We start from the raw sequence: 18567 nt of genomic DNA on the forward strand, positions 1-18567 counted from the left end.
TCCATACAGCACTGTACGTAGGCCATAACTTGGCACTTTTTGCAAAGTAACGTCTAGAAAATGTCTGTCCCTGAAAGGGCTTATGATCGACTACCATGACAGTCAAATCAGTGAACCAAGTCATCAGTTAGAAATATCTAAACTATTGAATTTAAAGGGAGGAGACTAATAAGTGGCCTACACGCATTATTTGATTGTAACAAATTACGATTTGTTATATTATATAATGATTGTGTGCAACAAGAATTATAAGCCCTAATACATTAAAATGTTTAATAAATTAAGATTAAAAAATGACAACCAATTTTGGTATAGACGTACATAGGCTTTTAGAAAAACTAGACAATATTTCTAGTACGCGCTGTTAGTAGTAACCAACTAATTTTGTTTAATGAGGGACAAAATTCAGCTGCAGTATATTAAATGGTTAACACAGCAATTGAAACAACTATTGGTTATCAACTTGTATCTCTGCAGGGATTAACCTTCGACCGCCTTCCAGTCAGATGTTGCGTCCCGCAAGATTAATGGTTGGGTCCCTTGTTGTTCTTGGTTCTCATAAATGAAATGACCTTCTTTCTTTTGTATCCACTCAGACTATTCTATTTGCAGATGACACAATGCAGGTAGCAACCCAGCAAGATTTAATTTCAGCTCAGAATTTTACAGAGATTAGTTAATAAGAAAGCTGCTGAGGGTTTTAGCACACAAATTGTATTGCATTAAACAGTAATAAAATTCAAGACCTTATTTTTAGTTTATCATTGGACCAACCTTGTGCTCAGGGTGTAAAATTATTAGGCTTTTTCCTATACACTAAATTAAATTGGTTTGAGCATAGGGTATTGAGAAATTATGTAAAAAACTATCTGGAACTTTTTGTTACGTAAACTTAGTTATAGGTTACCTCTGAATACTCTCATGATGGTGTACTATACTTTTTTTACTAGCCACGTTTCGTGTGGTTGTAAGCTTTTGAAGCACTCATGTCATGTTCATAAAAAACTATTGTTGCAGAAAACGCAGTAAAAATATTAACCAATACTACTTTTCATGAACACTGTAGATCCCTATTTGCTAGTCTTAAGATTATGGTGGTTGTTAACCTGTATATTTTTTCTACTTATGTGAAATTAGAGCAAACCAATTCATGTATCCAATAAGAGTAATAAATACTTAATGTAAGAAATATGTCATTGCTGGATGTATCTCACTTTAGATTAAGCAAAACACAAAATTGTTTTCCTATTACTGGTATAAAACTTTCTTGTAGGCTACCAGTTTCAATCAAAGAGATACCACAAGCAGCATTCAAAAACCTGTTAAGTCTTGGTTATTAGAAAATCCTATGTAGAGTATAAGTGAATTTTTTGAGATGATCTATTAAGAATGATGACTGCCTGATTTTATCTTGTTGAATTTAATATTTTTGTTGACTTCATGTTATTTGTTGATTTTAATTTAGCAAGACTAGTAACAGGACATTCTTATTAGATAGTATGTGAGACACATTTAGTCCCTTTACAGTATCTGTGTTTCCTGGTAACCAATAAGAGATAACATGGCAAAATATATTACTTTTGATATATTAATTAGCGGATACGTGTTGAACACATTCATATAAGTTGCATTCATTTTTTGTACCTTATTAGATGATAACCATTTCCAATTAATTATGGGTGGTTACAGTAGTTCACTTGTCTATACAATTAGGATTAAACAACAATTTTATAGCAAATTTTTGTTTTTAACTAGAAGTAAGTTAGTAACTTCATCACTAAATTAATTATTTTTCAGCGGAGGATGTCAGTTACTGAGGGAGGAATTCGCTTTCCTGAAACTATGGAAGGAGGGCGACCAAAATTGGGAGGTTTGATGGATCCAAGACAGGGTGTCATTGACAGAATGTCAAGATGCCAAACATGTGCAGGTAAATACAAATTCACAACATTACTATAGTTCTACAAATATATGTGACTGAAGGTCACTCATTTTAAATAAAGATATTAAAATGTGATTATTAACATAAACAATTTAAAACCCCTTTAAATGTTTTATTTAAAACTATAGGCCAAATATTTAAATTTGCTTTCCGATTATCACAATTTATAAAAATTGGTATGACACTCAATTTTAGTTTTGTAGCAGATGTTTGAAGCTAAAATATTAACGTTCTATACTACAGCTAGAATAGTGATAGTATTTAATTAATAATTACTCTGTTATCATAAACTTATATGTGATTTCCTTACTTAATGTAATATAAGTAAGACTTTACCTAATATAATATTTTCAAGTAAAATATGTACTCTGTAATTTTATAAAAGATAACTTTCTGGTTAGTTTTTAATATTAACTCATGGTCAAGCTTAAAAGATAACTATTAACCATTAACTGTATATGAGTAGAAATGTTTGTATTTATATTTCAGGACATACTCATCTTCAGTGATTGGGATTTACATAATATTTTAGTATTAATTATGTTTATAATTTTGTTTTGTTTAGGTAACATGTCCGAGTGTCCTGGACATTTTGGCCACATCGACCTTGCCAAACCTGTGTTCCATGTTGGTTTTATTACGAAAACCATTAAAATTCTCCGGTGTGTTTGTTTTTACTGTTCCAAGCTACTGGTCAGTCCGGTAAGTAAAACATGCTACTTTAAGATATTATTTTAATATCCTTTCAGTTTTCATATAAGTACTTGGACTTAACATAATTAAATATGGTATTTAATTTTATTTTTGTATTGAAGTAATAAGATACGTAATTAATATGGACAGAGCTTAGCATTTTTTTAAAGAAAGTTTACATTATTTACAAGATAAAGTAAAATCATCTTAAATATTACACACATTTGTGACGAAGAATGCTTTAACCTGGTACCAAAGAAGCTTATGCTATTTTGCTTAAGAATTATGAAGCTGATAAATAATAATTTAAGTATGTGATATTTCTTTATCACTTTGAATATGAACTTCTTCTCTGTTGGTGTAAATTGCTAAGAGTAATTGTTGAAAACTGTTTTCATAAACAGTTATCAGTAAACTCTACATTGACATAAAGTAAAGGTTCAGGTTAATAAAAGTAAATAATATTTTTGTCAACACTAAAATTGTCAGTTGACTATGCTATTACTTACGTGAAGTGCACAACAGTTATTACTTAAAATACTCTCAGGACATGGGTTGACATAAAACATATTTATTTCTTATTATATTATAGAATATTTGTATATTGAGAATTGCTTGTGTGTGTGCGTGTGTGTGTGTGTGTGTGTGTGTGTGTGTGTGTGTGTGTGTGTGTGTGTGTGTGTGTGTGTGTGCGGAGGTGTACAAAAATATTATGTTAATTATCAATTACAAAATTATAATAATTCAATTTTTTCAGAGTCATCCAAAAATAAAAGAAATTGTGATGAAAACAAAAGGACAGCCAAGGAAGAGGTTAACTTTTGTGTACGACCTCTGCAAGGGCAAGAATATATGTGAAGGAGGTGATGAAATGGACCTCAATAAGGAAAATGTTGATGACCCCAATAACCAGCAGGTACTTTTGTATGCTCCAATGTCAAATGAAATAAAATGATTTATTAACTCAATAGAACATTACTCTGTTATAAGGCTTGTCAAGTTATAAAAAACACTAAATAGTGAATAAGAACAATAACAGAAAAATAAATAAATAACTAAAACACTAGTAACATATAGCTAAAACTAGGTGAATTATATTTTCAAGTCTTATAATTATTTTCTGGCGAATTCGGACAAATCTCATCAAAAGTATAAATTTCAGGTTAAAACATGTATTCTTTAATAGTTTTTTTTTTTAAAACCCTTAATGTAGGAATCTCCTTCCTGTTAAAGGTACTTAATTAAATAAAGAATACTGTTGTAAGAGAAGATGTTTTAAAATGGGTTGTTCTATGTATAGGCACAGGTAGAGCATGACTGTTACGTGTTCTGTAGTTATGATGGGAGATACAAGGATTGGACTGTATTCTTTAATAAGTTTTAGTTACAACGTCCATTATGTAAACACATCTCACTATCAAATTTGTTTAATTAAAAAAATTGGCATCTGCAAGATGATAAATTTTTTAAATATCCTAGAATTTTGATTGCTCTCTTTTGTTTTGAAAACCTATTCAGTAAATGGTGAACTACGCAAGCAAACAATTCCATATCTCATCACAGATTCAAAATAAATAGTTTTTGCTGATTTTAATCCGTAAAATCTTGAATTTTACGAATTTCATAACATGTTAGATTTAGTTTTCTGTTTAACCCTTTGAGTGCCACAGCGTCGCTAATTTTGACGGTACGAAAAGTGCATAAAGTGCCAGCGTCGCCAATTTTGACGTTTCGTATTTCGATAATATTTTATATAGTAACAAGATTATTTTGGCCAAATAATCAGACGGCTGTATTCAATAGGTTCCAAACTATCAATAAATACGAGTTTTTATGTTGTTTCTCTACTATTGTATCTGTGAAACATATGTTGTTTGGGTACTTATCAAGAAGCCACTATTTTTGGACGAGTTTTCCTTATCGGGTCCAAAATAAATTACAGTATTAAAAACAAATGACTTTATTTAACCTATTTTGGAATTTACAAGTTATTACAACAATCAATCAAATCAAAAACTATAAGAACAACATTTCATTATTCGAAAATGTCAGGCCATTCGTGTGTCTATTTGGAGATAGGAAGTATGACTCATCGAGTATTTTTCGATTCATTATGGAAGAAGGAACGTATAATGAAGTTTACTTTGATCTCTGATAAGGAAAACTCGTCCAAAAAATATTGGGCTGTGATAAGTACCTGTACGATGATTCTGTCTTCCAGTCACGCGACGTAGCGGACGAGTACCGTGTTGCGTAACGGCCTTTCTTGTTGTTTATGTGCCGATAACCAAGCATTTGAGTAAAAACAAAATAAAATAGTAACTTATACAGTATTTTACTGTATTTCTTTACAAAAGTAATGTATGATTTGAGTTGTGTTCAAGCGAAAAAACGTGAATTTTCAGTTTAAATATTATTAGGGTTATTACTTAGTAAATGTAAACTTTTATGTAAATATGTTAGCAAGTATTTGTTTCTAAATTTACTAATCATATTTATTTGTGTTGTATTAATGTTTTATTAGATTTATTGGGAAAACTACATCATTACTAAGTAATTTCTAAACTCTGACAAATGAAGTACAGTTTATAAAATGTCGGTACCCGGGCAGCATTTTGTTAATACATATAATGCCATGTTTTTAAAATTCTAGAATAAGATATTACCCATGGGTTTTATTTAGAATCATATGGCCTTTATCATGGTGTAAATAAAAAAATCTTAAAAATAACGTATACACACAAATTAGGTCGAAACTTGACTTTTTATACAAAAGTAAAACACTTTTTTTATAAATACTGAAATTTTTATGTTTTTATAAATTAAATTTTATTTGTAACGATATGTATCATATTCTGCATTTAATAAGAAAAAAAACAACAACAAAATTATGGAAATCTGTTTGGTAGTTATTTTACAACAGCTTTTTCCCAAAAGCTTACAAATATGTGAAAAACAGCGTGGCACTTTATGCATATGCCTTCGGAAAATACCCGTGGCACTCAAAGGGTTAAGTGACAGATGTAATTTTCCCATATCAGATTATCATCCAAAGTACGAAGAAATTTACAACTTTACGTGGAAGTTAGTTTATTTTCGTAAAAAGTTATTTCAAGTTATTATTTAAAGTTTCTACTAAAGTGAAAATTAACTATGGATGTTTTGGGAATATTTAAGGAAAGTTAAATTCAAAACCAATTAAAAATCAATTCAATGTTTTCATTTAGTTTTTGAGAAAGGTCAAGTTTCTTATCAGGTTTAAAAAAAAAACTGGTGTCATCAGCTCAGAGAATTAATTTATCACATAAATTGAGCTGTTTGGATAAGTAATTTACAAAAATTAAAAATCCTAAAACAGATCCTTGAAGTACACCTGCTTCTAAATAGCGAGAAGGAGATAGATATTTATGCACAGAGCCAGCACTATTCGTTTTCAACTATCTCTACTTCCTGCTGGCTGGGATCCCTCAGGAGCTACTAACTTAATTGAGAGCAACTACTTTGATGCCACAGTACTCCAATTTACTTAACAAAATTTCATGGTCTCCACAATCAAAAGCCTTCTGGAGGTCACAGAATAGGACACAGATTGCCTCTCCCTAGTCAAAGGAGTTATTAAAATTAGTAACAGACAAAATAATTAGTCTGGTACCTAAAAATGTTAGTTACGTTTATATTTGATATGCATAGCATTTTTTACTCATAGTTATCCATTTTTTATGCTAAAAAATTGACATTTTCCTGATAACAATTTTTATGATGTCAAATTGAAATTTGACTTAATTACTAGAAAGCGAATAAATTTATAAACTTCTTACTAACTTATGCCAGAATTCCTGGATAAATGTCCTTTCCAAGCTGTAAAGGAAATTTCCAAATTGGAAATGTTGAATTAGGATATTTTTAAAAGTTTGAATATGCTATAAGAGCTGTCATTGATATAGAAAATGTTCCTAAGTGTTCTTTTCTATGTACAATTATTGAAAAATTAACTGGAGTAGCAAACATTTCAGTGATCCTGTGTTAGGTTTTCCATAACACAAGTCAGATAGGCACATAAACTTGTTGCTATCATTTATATCTATCTTGTTGCTAATTTTATATCTTATTCAAACTAAATATATTGTGCATGAACAGGGCATGATATAATTATGGCCCAGGAAAACATTTTATAGTTAGCATTTTTAATAAAGATAAACTGTATTTTGATGTGGTGTGAGTCTATAAATAAAAACTGTGTTGGTTGTTTTAGCCCCGTAAACAAGGCCATGGTGGTTGTGGACGATATCAACCCAACCTACGGCGCACAGGTTTAGACGTGACTGCGGAATGGAAACACGCTAATGAAGATTCACAGGAGAAGAAAATCGCTTTGAGTGCCGAGAGGGTTTGGGAGATTCTGAAGCACATCATAGATGAGGAGTGTTTTATCCTCGGAATGGACCCCAAGTTTGCACGTCCCGACTGGATGATTGTGACAGTATTGCCAGTACCTCCTCTCTCCGTCAGACCTGCCGTAGTCATGTACGGCTCAGCCAGGAATCAGGTAGGGTTTTGCTGTAGAAATGGTTTTAATTAAGATAATAAAAACGCTATTTTTACTATGTATTAATCAAAAGTTATAATTTTAGCTCAAGGGTTTAAAAAAGGTATTGTTTTTTTATATAAAGGTTCCAATCATACAATTAATCACTGTAAGAGATAAATATGATTAATGTTTGGACTGATATATGATGGGTTTTAGTAGTTAGTAATCAAAAAAAGTGTGGAAAATCTGGTATTGCCTTTTCAGAGAATACGGCTTCTCCCCATCTCACAGGCCACACTGTGCTAATTTGCAACAAAAAAAGGATATGTTTACTACATTTATCTAATAATTACAATATTTACATAACAGTTTCTCATATGTTTCCTAGGATGATTTGACTCACAAGCTGTCAGACATTATCAAATGTAACAACGAACTGACAAGGAATGAACAAGCTGGAGCTGCAACCCATGTCATTGCAGAAAACATCAAGATGTTACAGTTCCATGTAGCAACTCTGGTAGACAATGACATGCCTGGATTGCCAAGGTAAGTTTTGCAAACTAAAACAAATCCAGGTTGCTACAGCATTTTAATTTTTTCTTTAACACAAATGTTGCTATTTGAGTTTTTAGTGTCTTACATCTTTTAATTAATTAAATACACTAATGTGAGAAAAAAAATTTAAAATGTTGACAACCATTTTAATGAGATTTAAATGCACTCTTGTTCTATTAGTCTTTTAAAGATAGTTCATATTGTTCTTTGTACTATTTCTCTTTGGGTACTAGTGCAGATTATTGAATTTGTCTTGTTTTTTCACATTGATTTCTGACTATAAAATTCTGGATTGATTTTATAGTATCTTTTAAAGTATTTATAGCTAAAAGTACACTTTATCGTAGAGCTATTATTTTGGTATTCTGGTTCCTTCCCCAAGAATCAGTTCAACTAACGGTCATTTAAGAAACAAAGTTACTGTTATTAATAAATTAAATATTGACCCTTTAGTTAGAAAAATAAATTTTGTATAAACTTCAGACACGGCTATCTAGAACTAATTTTTCTCTCTTATTATTAAGTTTTGTTTAAAGGTCAATACACATTTCATTGCTTTTCATGTGTTTGATGTTACAAAATATTCTAGAAATTTGATTATTAAAATTGTTAATGTTAATTATTTGAAATTTTGGTGGAATTTGAATAGTTATGACGCGATATTACTTGCAGAGCTATGCAGAAATCTGGAAAACCACTGAAGGCGATAAAGGCACGACTGAAGGGTAAGGAAGGGAGGATAAGAGGTAATTTGATGGGTAAACGAGTGGACTTCTCAGCGAGGACTGTCATCACACCAGATCCTAACCTGAGAATAGATCAAGTCGGTGTGCCAAGGTCCATTGCACAGAACATGACTTTCCCGGAAATTGTGACACCTTTTAATATAGACAAGTAAGTGAATATTAGACTTTACTGACATATAGGATATGTAGGATACATTTTTACAAATAAGTTAATTGTTTTCTCATTTTTAGGAGTTAAGCTCTCTCCTCTACAACTGCCTAAATATTACACAATTATTTGAATAGTCTTTTTGATTTTAAAACATACTCAACTACTCCGAGAGGCCAAGTGTTGAGGATTTAGCGATTTCTGGTAACACTGTTTGTCTGGTAAAGTCCAAGGATTGATTCTTGGATATTATAAAAACTATATGAGGCACAACATTTACTTATAATTGATGATGGAAGTGAAAAAAGAAACAATTTGTTATTTTGCTGTTCGCAATTTTCTTGATGGAAAATTTTTGGTCTAAAGTTCATATATTATGAGCTTTTTGATAAAACTAGTAAAGTCAATGGCTTATAGGCTGTTGTTACATAAAAACGACAAAGCCCAGTTTTTCTGGAGAGATTGATAGAAAGAAATCTTACTTTTGTCAAATTTGACACAGAGAACTAAGTTAATTTAAATAAAATATTTGTGTCCACAAGTCACCAGAGAAAGAGAGATTACTGATTTTCAGTTTCAAAATATTCAGCATTGCTGAGACAAAGAGGTTCACTTTCATTGATGTATTTTACATGTTGTATTATGCTTACTTACATTACTATTTTATCATTAGCCAATTGAACAATTTGCAACTGATGGTGTGAAAGCTTTCTAACACTTTTCTCAGTTTTCCATTTATTTATGTTTTTCAGGATGTTGGAGTTGGTGCGCAGAGGAAACTCACAATATCCCGGGGCCAAATACATCGTGCGAGACAATGGAGAGAGAATAGATCTAAGGTTCCACCCAAAGCCTTCGGATCTCCATCTGCAGTGCGGGTACAAAGTAGAACGCCATGTGAGGGACGGCGACCTGGTCATCTTCAACCGTCAGCCAACACTTCACAAAATGTCCATGATGGGTCACCGAGTCAAGGTGCTACCATGGTCTACGTTCAGGATGAACCTCAGGTACAATCTTCTGCTTCAATTACAAGATATTGCACATTTAGAACATTTTACATTTAACCATTTTATATAAATATATTTATAAAACTAAATACAATTAACGTGATCTGTAGTAATGACCTTGTGACGTGTGTAGTTGCACATCCCCGTACAACGCTGACTTTGATGGGGATGAGATGAACCTGCATGTGCCCCAGAGCATGGAGACCAGGGCAGAGGTGGAAAACATACATGTGACACCGCGACAGATCATCACACCTCAGGCGAACAAGCCTGTCATGGGTATTGTACAGGACACTCTCACTGCGGTCAGAAAGATGACAAAACGTGACGTATTCTTGGAGAAGGTTAGTTTTTATGCAAAACAGGGTATTTACACAGTAAAATGTCAATATCATTATTGAATGAATGCCAGTTTAAAATTATCATTAACCCTCTGCAGTTACAATAATTCTAAGCTGTTTTTTCTACTTCATTGCTGAGCAAAATACATTATAAGATGCTCACACTGCTCTAACTATTATTCATACACAATTACGTAAAACCTTTTTGTTTTTTACGTTAAAGGTTGTCTCTCCTTAATAGTTTATTTACGAGATGATGGATGATTGCCACACAGCTGTCCATGTGTCAAGTGGCTATTGATGACATTACAAGTTCATTATTGTACAATTCATTGTCACTTGATTTACTTAAAGCTGTGTCATATAAATTACTGGGATATTTTACTAAATCAACTAGAAAAGACTATCACTTGTCAGTATCACTGTCAAATGATATTGACAATTATTGCAATTATAAATATATAGCTGTATACAGCTATATATTTATAATTGCAATTTAATCATAGAAATAAATTTAACCAATGAAAATGAAATACAAGGTGAAAAAATATTATTTCCCTTATAGCAAACTATGTATTGTACTTTCATTCATAAATGAAAACACTCTTGAACTTATTTGCTTATCTACAAAAATGTTTAATACAGGGCCTAAATGAAGTACACAAATTTATCCTAGTATATTACTGGAATAAAATGTTTTAAATTGTTACCATTACTTAAAAGAAAAACTCAAAAAGTATAGTTTGGTAGTCATGGCTCACTTTGAAGGCAAGAAAGCATTCCTTTTTTTGATTTTCTTATTCACCAATGAGTGTAAGTTTGCAGTGCCATTGTATAACAAAACTTAATGAGTAACTCACAGTAATTACTCTGTTTTCAAGTGGTACTTGTTCAAGTAAAATGGATGTATTTGTAAAAAAATAATCAACTGAAAGACCAAATTGAAGTTGCTTGTATTACCAATGAGGAAAGTGTCCGCAATAATGTAATGTTGCTACTTGAATTCCAATTTAATGATAAATCTCTTTTCAGGAACAAATGATGAATATTCTAATGCATCTTCCAATTTGGGATGGAAAGATGCCTCAGCCGTGCATTCTCAAGCCTAAACCCCTATGGACAGGTGAGTTGCTACTTTGTGTTAATAAGATTATTTCACTTGAACACTGAATTGGTTAAGTTCAAGTTATTGTTGATCTCCTTAAACACAATGTCCAGTCATCAGTACCTGATCTTTCTGCTGCTGTTGTCTAACATTGTTGTGGTTTTTGAAGATTTTTTACTTTTTTTTGTGCAGATGAACTGTAGTCTGTGTTACTTGTTTCCATTCATAATTTATAAGTAGTTACAGTAAATATATCTTGTTTTTTATTGACATATTTTCATAGTAGGTATATATTACGTTTGACTTCTATAAACAAATTGTTGTTCTAGGCAAACAAGTATTTTCTCTGATCATTCCCGGCAATGTCAACATGATTCGTACTCACGCCACTCATCCTGATGATGAAGACAATGGTCCCTACAAATGGATATCTCCTGGAGACACCAAGGTTTGTTCAGTTAAAAATAATATTGAATATCAAATTTCTTGTTCTTTGGTACTTTTTATCTTTACTAATTGGTGTGGTTATTATTAATGGTAAAAAATAGGTTTTTAATTTTAAAATACCTTGTACATTTGTTAGAGCTATTTCTCTAACTATATTTTAAATACGTTACATTCTTAGTTACTTTGGTATCACAATGAGACTCTTATTTGCATTTTTCACATACAAAAGACAAAGTTTAACCTAAAGAATCTGTGCTTGCTCATCTTTAGTATTAGGCTCGTATTAATGTATGTTAACTGAGGTTAAAGAGACAATCCGTTATCCTTACCTTTTTCTTTTGTGGATCATTGAGGTGTGTGTGCTCATGCTCAGATAACTCGATCCGCAGTGAGATTAGCAATATTTTTTTTAATATGCTTTTTTCTAAAGGGTTTGATGCAAAACACAAAATACACTGTCAGAGTTATTCATATTTTTCCAAATACTTGCATTATAAATGTTTGAACTGTGATAAAATAATAACAAAAGTTTTAGCTCTCAGACAGTTAAAAGATTCTGATTAAAACTTGACAGAACCCTGAAATTGAAGAATACAACTATTTTTATATAACAATTTGTAATTATGTTTTGTTGCGAGTTGTAGTGAGTGCTATTTGATTATCAATCATAAGAAACAAAACATAATTATGTGTCTGTAGTTAATATTTCACTGATTATACATAACGCATAAAATGAAGACAATTTTCAATTCATCGCTCTCAATATTTGTAGTAACAGTAATCAAACACTTCTGTAGTAAATTATTTTAATATTTATTTTTCATGTATTTATATTTCTTCAATTTAACATTTTGTTTATACTAGTATGTGTGTAGGTTATGGTAGAGCATGGAGAACTGGTCATGGGAATCCTATGTAAGAAGACCCTGGGAACATCAGCTGGTTCTCTGCTGCATATTTGTTTCCTCGAACTCGGTCACGAAGTGTGTGGCCGTTTCTACGGGAACATTCAGACTGTTGTCAACAATTGGCTGCTCTTGGAAGGTAACGATATCATTATCTATCAATCAACACTTTTTGGAAAATTTCATAATGATATTAACTTAACTGTCTCATGAGAAAAGTTCATGTAGAATACTTTAACTAAGATGTTGTGATTATGGTTTTAGGTCACTCAATCGGTATTGGAGACACCATTGCTGATCCTCAGACATATGCAGAGATCCAGAAAGCCATCAAGAAAGCCAAAGAGGATGTAATAGAGGTTATCCAAAAAGCTCACAACATGGACCTTGAGCCCACACCTGGTAACACACTTAGGCAGACTTTCGAGAACCAGGTAAACCACTTCTACCAACATGTTTTATTGATGGTATTTAAACAAATAATATATTTTGTCCTCTCTGTAACTGGCCCAAGTTACCTAATCAAACTAGGCTGTAAAATTGTCCCATAGATGTCCTATCTCAGTAACAGAAAATCCTGCTTTTCTCCATTCTTTAATAGTTTACCTTAACCCTTTGTGATCGGTCGTCGACTATAGGTCGACCGCGGCAGTTTCGCTGAACGCTCGCATGTCGACAATAGGTCGACCAGATAATGTCACTACTTGTTTGGCCATTTCTAACCTATTGCTGTTCGGTATTCGAGTTATTCGGTACTTTGGACTTCTATTTTGGTTACGTGAATGCTATGTCGATCTTTATTCACGATATAGGAGGCATTGGAAGTGAAAATAGAAGACCAATACAACTGACATCTGCACTTGCGTCGTGTTTACAAATATGAAATATGGCTGGTCCAAGTACAAGTTTTATTGACGATGACGAAATATTAGATGAATTAGATGATTGTGATAGTATTTTCAGTGAAATTAGTATCCAAAATGAACAACAGATTATTGAAGAAGACCGTGATAGTGATTGTGAGTTGAATCATAGTGAAAATTCTTCTGAAAACATTGTGGTAAATGACGGTAACCTAGACGACGAAAGTGATGTGTTTGGATTGGAAACTTTAGGTAATGATGGGGAAGAATTTGATCAATTCGTGGATAATGTGATAGAAGTAGGACAAGGAGATGCAAATAATTTTGGTAGGCCTAGGCTACAAACTAGTAGACTAAGAGGAAGAGCTAGACATGTTACCAAAAGTAGGCCTAGGGCTGGACCAAGGCAAAATTATAATATATATATATATAATGTATTATATATGTATATAATATAATATAATGAATAATATGTATCTGATTAGATCCTAGTGCCTTTTCACCTGTATTCATGTAATTTTGGTTTATTACATATTTATAAAAAAATAAAAATTGTGTTTTTATATTTTTATACTTCTTTTTTATATTTTTTAAATGTTACTTAAAGTTATAAAAAAATACTTTAAAATAATGTAAATATTCTTTTTAGGTTATTTACATTGATATATAAAGAGAAAAAATAAAAAAGTTGCAGAAAAAGGGATTTAAAAATTGTAAATACTGCTTGGAATGTTAAAACCTGAGTGTATATTTTTGATGGTAGAAATATTTATATAAATATCACACTATTAATTAAGTGTAACTAACATTTGAATTCTCTTAGAAGTCTCAAACCGGAATTTGGTTGGTTTGATGTAGTGGATTTTCCAACTAAAGTTTCATTATTGTAACAAGATAAAGTATTTTCTCGCAGTATTTCCTAGGAAAATTGAATATTTAAATATTTTCACTAGTAGAAAAATGTTATTGGCTGAACGACATTATTGGTACAATGTTATTGTCTACTGCATTTACAGTGCAATTTGATGTGTGGAATTTTTTTTAAGATTCATAGCCATTGTTTTATTAATACTTTTGACTGATGTACCCAGGTAAACAGAATCCTGAACGATGCTCGAGACAAAACAGGAGGATCTGCCAAGAAATCTCTGACTGAATACAACAATCTCAAAGCTATGGTGGTCTCAGGCTCTAAAGGCTCCAACATTAACATTTCTCAGGTAATTTTATTCATAATCACTCATTTGTTATTCTTCTAGCAAGATATGAGTGCAGTTTTAATCAATAACTTTTTTCATACTAAAGCAAACTTTTAGTACGTTCTTAAAATATCTAAGCATAACCAGTATACACAATTCTGAAATAACCCTTTCCACATTGATTGTAAAGAATATTATCCTTATACTAATTAAATTAATTTTTAATAGTAATTTCATTTATTAGTGTGATATCTATTGACATATTGTATAGTAGTGTAATTCAAATAATTCTTCTTCTTTAGGTTATTGCTTGTGTGGGGCAACAAAACGTTGAGGGTAAACGAATTCCCTTTGGTTTCCGAAAGCGTACACTACCTCATTTCATTAAGGATGATTACGGTCCCGAGTCTAGAGGCTTTGTAGAGAACTCGTACCTTGCCGGCCTGACACCTTCTGAGTTCTTCTTCCACGCTATGGGAGGTCGTGAGGGTCTCATTGATACCGCTGTCAAAACTGCAGAAACTGGTGAGTATTGTAATTATTTTGTTAAATAAAAATTACCAGTGTAGTTATCAGTCAATTTTAGTGATATAGTAGCATATATTTCAGTTTAAATGGAGTACTGTATGGAATATTTGAAGATCTGTTTCGAGATCAAAGCTAAAGCATATTATTTTCTGTTCACGTTTTGTATGAAATTATTTATTGTTTTTAAGCATGTGGGTGTTGGGTGAATTAAAATGAGTATTGTAGGTATCAATGATTTCCTTATTCCTTTCCTCTTTTATTATGTGTTATCTTGTTTCCAATTATCACACTGGAGATCTTAAAAAGTATAGTGAGGCACTTGTCTACTTTCCAGAGTGGGGTACTACATTGTTTTTTACTTGGACCATTTTTATTTAAAATGTTGCCATGAGGAGGTTAAGTTGGAAGTCGTTGCTCCTGACTGGCTAGAAATATATTTTAGATTTATGTATTTAGCATGATAAAGATGTTTTTAACTCTTCACTATATTAGATCTTTCTTTGAAAATGCGTATAATAATTTGGTTACAGGTTTAACTATTTCATTAAAGGTTTTGAAGTCTGTAAACCCCGAGAAATAGTTCAGTTTGATGATGATCAGTGACTTTACAGGTTATATCCAGCGGCGGCTGATCAAGGCTATGGAGTCGGTAATGGTGCACTACGATGGAACCGTCAGAAATTCAGTGGGCCAATTGATTCAGTTACGTTACGGAGAGGATGGTCTGTGCGGAGAAACTGTAGAGTTCCAGAAAATCGCATCTGTTGATCTCTCGAACGCAAAGTTTGAGAATATGTTCAAATTCGATGCATCTAATGAAAGGTAATGGTCATAAGTTATAAAATATGTGTGTAGAACATTTTATATTGTAGTTCCATTAGTTGAGGTGTTCCTTTTATTCTCATTAACAGTACAGAAAACCTTAAATGAAAAAATTATACTCTAAGAGATATTGATCAATTATACTGTTCAACAATATAGACTTTTTTAATGGGGTGTGATGATCAATAATGACTGAATTAAAACAATAAAGATAAAAATGGGAATAGATTTTAGTAAGTTCTTTAAGAATGTTACCATTTCATTTCATTTTATATAGATTTGATGTGTAATTGGTTTTACATCTTAACCATAATTTTAATTATTTTCCATATTGGTATAATTTTTATTACCATGAAATTTACCTTCTCATTGAATTTCGATACAACTTTTCTGTGTTTACCGTTTCTTAAAGGTTTGACTTAAGTACAACAAGAAATAGTACTCTGTTTAAGTTCAAAGTGCTCCTTTATAGTCCACCAACTATTTTGGAGGACTGCTGTTTTTTCCACTTACTACTTTGTAACATACAAGCTTAATAACCCTTAATGTATTGTCAGGTATTTGAGGAAGATTTTCACGGAAGACATCCTGCGAGATTTGCTGGGATCTGGAGAAGTGATCTCGGAACTGGAGAAGGAGTGGGAGCAGCTATCCCGGGATCGGGAAGCTTTGCGACAGATCTTCCCAAGTGGAGAATCTAAGGTGGTACTGCCTTGCAACCTCAAAAGGATGATATGGAATGTCCAGAAGATCTTCCACATAAACAAACGAGCACCCACTGACCTCAGTCCTTTACGAGTCATTCAGGGTGAGCTTGCTCTGTCAGTAATAATTAGGTAGTCTAATAAAACAAAAAATCTCACAATTCCAGTTTTAGGTGCACTTGGACTGGGTTAGATTTTATTGATAAAGTATTTAGTAGTATTGTGTAATCACTTAAAATTTATAATAATAAATAACAATTAAATTATCTGATTTTACTCTAATTTAAAAATAGCATGTGAAAGTTTAGTAAATTGTGACGGGTTGAATACGAAATGGATAGTTGAAAAATCAAACAACAATAAAAGACATAATAACCAGTGTGATTTATCATTTCTTGAAAAAGACGTATTCTTACCTAAGATCTTCAGAATTATAGATTTGAAACAGTGTTTGGAGTGAGGAAAAACTGGAAATAAAGTGATCTTTGTTATTTGACTGTATTTAACAATTAATTTCTAGCCAGGTGTTGTTTATTATTTTCTGTTCACGTTTTGTATTAAATTATTTATTGTTTTTAAGTATTACTTTCAAAACAATTTTATTTTTAACTAGAAATATTTTTTCGATTAATCTCTTCTTTCGGAAAAGTTAAAACAAATTTACATAGATATTAACTGCCAAATTTTTGTATTTTTAACAAACAAAATATTTGTTGTGTTATGTAAAACTATGCTAATGTTATCAATAAAAATGTCATAGCTGCAAAAAACTGAAAACACTGAGTTTTTTCATAAAAAAAAGGAAATAGGATAAATACAAAAATATTATTTAGTCTATAAAAACAAATTCTTTCATATTGTTTCAAAATTACAAAAATTTTATTTTACTGAAATTCGTACAAATAACAAATTGTTGGCTGAACATTGATAATTTTTGCTGTTTGTAATGGTAAGGCTTTTGTATGTTTACTGTTAATTATATTTGTTAATTGGCTGTTCGGTTACAGGAGTGAAGGACCTGCTCCAGAAGTGTGTGATTGTAGCGGGAGAGGATCAGCTAAGTAAGCAAGCCAATGAGAACGCCACACTGCTGTTCCAGTGCTTGGTGCGCTCCACACTTTGTACAAAACTCGTCTCCGAGAAGTTCCGTCTCTCCACAGAAGCTTTTGAGTGGTTGACGGGAGAAATCGAGAACAGATTCCAGCAAGCTCAGGTATACTTGGTTTTCATAGCATTTAGTTTTGCTGTAGGTTTGTTGTTGATTATGACTTACAAGGGTCGTGTTGCAGTGCCAGCCTGGAGAGATGGTGGGGGCTCTGGCAGCCCAGAGTCTGGGAGAACCTGCCACACAGATGACACTCAACACTTTCCATTTTGCTGGTGTGTCCTCAAAGAACGTAACCCTGGGTGTGCCTCGACTTAAGGTAAATAAAATTGATAATGATTTAAAAACAAGAGATATGCAAATACTTACAAATTACTGTTGAATTTGCCAAATTTCACATTTTATCACTAACTAATGTGAACTGTAAATTTATTGACAGCCATCATGTATGGTTTTTTTTAGATGAAGTGATGTATACTGATGCTGTGTGCATCAGTATACATATGCCAGTCCTTGAGGACATAAGAAATAGTGCCACATAAATTGGACAATAAATGTAAAATAGATGAACTCCTGTGATAATACTTTTATAGGTAAAATATGTCTTGGTCACGAAGTGGTTGGTTATAAATTGACTCCTGAATCAACGTGTAAGAAACCATGCAGGACAGTGCCTTCAACTTAACTTGTAAAAGTCCAGTGTAGACAAAAAGGCCAAATCAGTACCCTTGACAGAAAAGGAGACACCTTACGGTGCAGTGGCAGAGTGAGACTGCTCTGTCTCACTCAGTGGTGAGCCACAGGAAGGTGTTGATAATGAATGTAGCATTCACACTTTGTTATCTAGTTACGTTAGAAACCAATATGTCACTATCAAATGTTCTATCTGGTAACTGTACGTTGCCCTTTGTATGAGATATTCT

The 18567-nt window shown here is 32.1% G+C and overlaps 1 protein-coding gene across 1 annotated transcript in view; it reads left to right on the top strand.

Annotated features, from left to right (window-relative positions):
- The window catches only part of LOC124362860 (DNA-directed RNA polymerase II subunit RPB1), a 28484-nt gene that overhangs the window by 4207 nt on the left and 5710 nt on the right, over positions 1-18567 (top strand). Inside the window, exons 2-19 of the mRNA XM_046817719.1 lie at positions 1798-1930; positions 2508-2644; positions 3393-3551; positions 6888-7181; positions 7552-7712; positions 8394-8615; positions 9368-9625; positions 9759-9969; positions 10999-11089; positions 11401-11519; positions 12394-12562; positions 12688-12857; positions 14378-14506; positions 14788-15010; positions 15625-15835; positions 16393-16643; positions 17547-17752; positions 17829-17963. Of these exons, the coding sequence (XP_046673675.1) occupies positions 1798-1930; positions 2508-2644; positions 3393-3551; positions 6888-7181; positions 7552-7712; positions 8394-8615; positions 9368-9625; positions 9759-9969; positions 10999-11089; positions 11401-11519; positions 12394-12562; positions 12688-12857; positions 14378-14506; positions 14788-15010; positions 15625-15835; positions 16393-16643; positions 17547-17752; positions 17829-17963 (3279 nt within the window). The remainder of the gene's footprint in view (positions 1-1797; positions 1931-2507; positions 2645-3392; positions 3552-6887; positions 7182-7551; positions 7713-8393; positions 8616-9367; positions 9626-9758; positions 9970-10998; positions 11090-11400; positions 11520-12393; positions 12563-12687; positions 12858-14377; positions 14507-14787; positions 15011-15624; positions 15836-16392; positions 16644-17546; positions 17753-17828; positions 17964-18567) is intronic.

Source organism: Homalodisca vitripennis, chromosome 5 (genome assembly GCF_021130785.1).
Source record: "Homalodisca vitripennis isolate AUS2020 chromosome 5, UT_GWSS_2.1, whole genome shotgun sequence".
NCBI lineage: Eukaryota > Metazoa > Arthropoda > Insecta > Hemiptera > Cicadellidae > Homalodisca > Homalodisca vitripennis.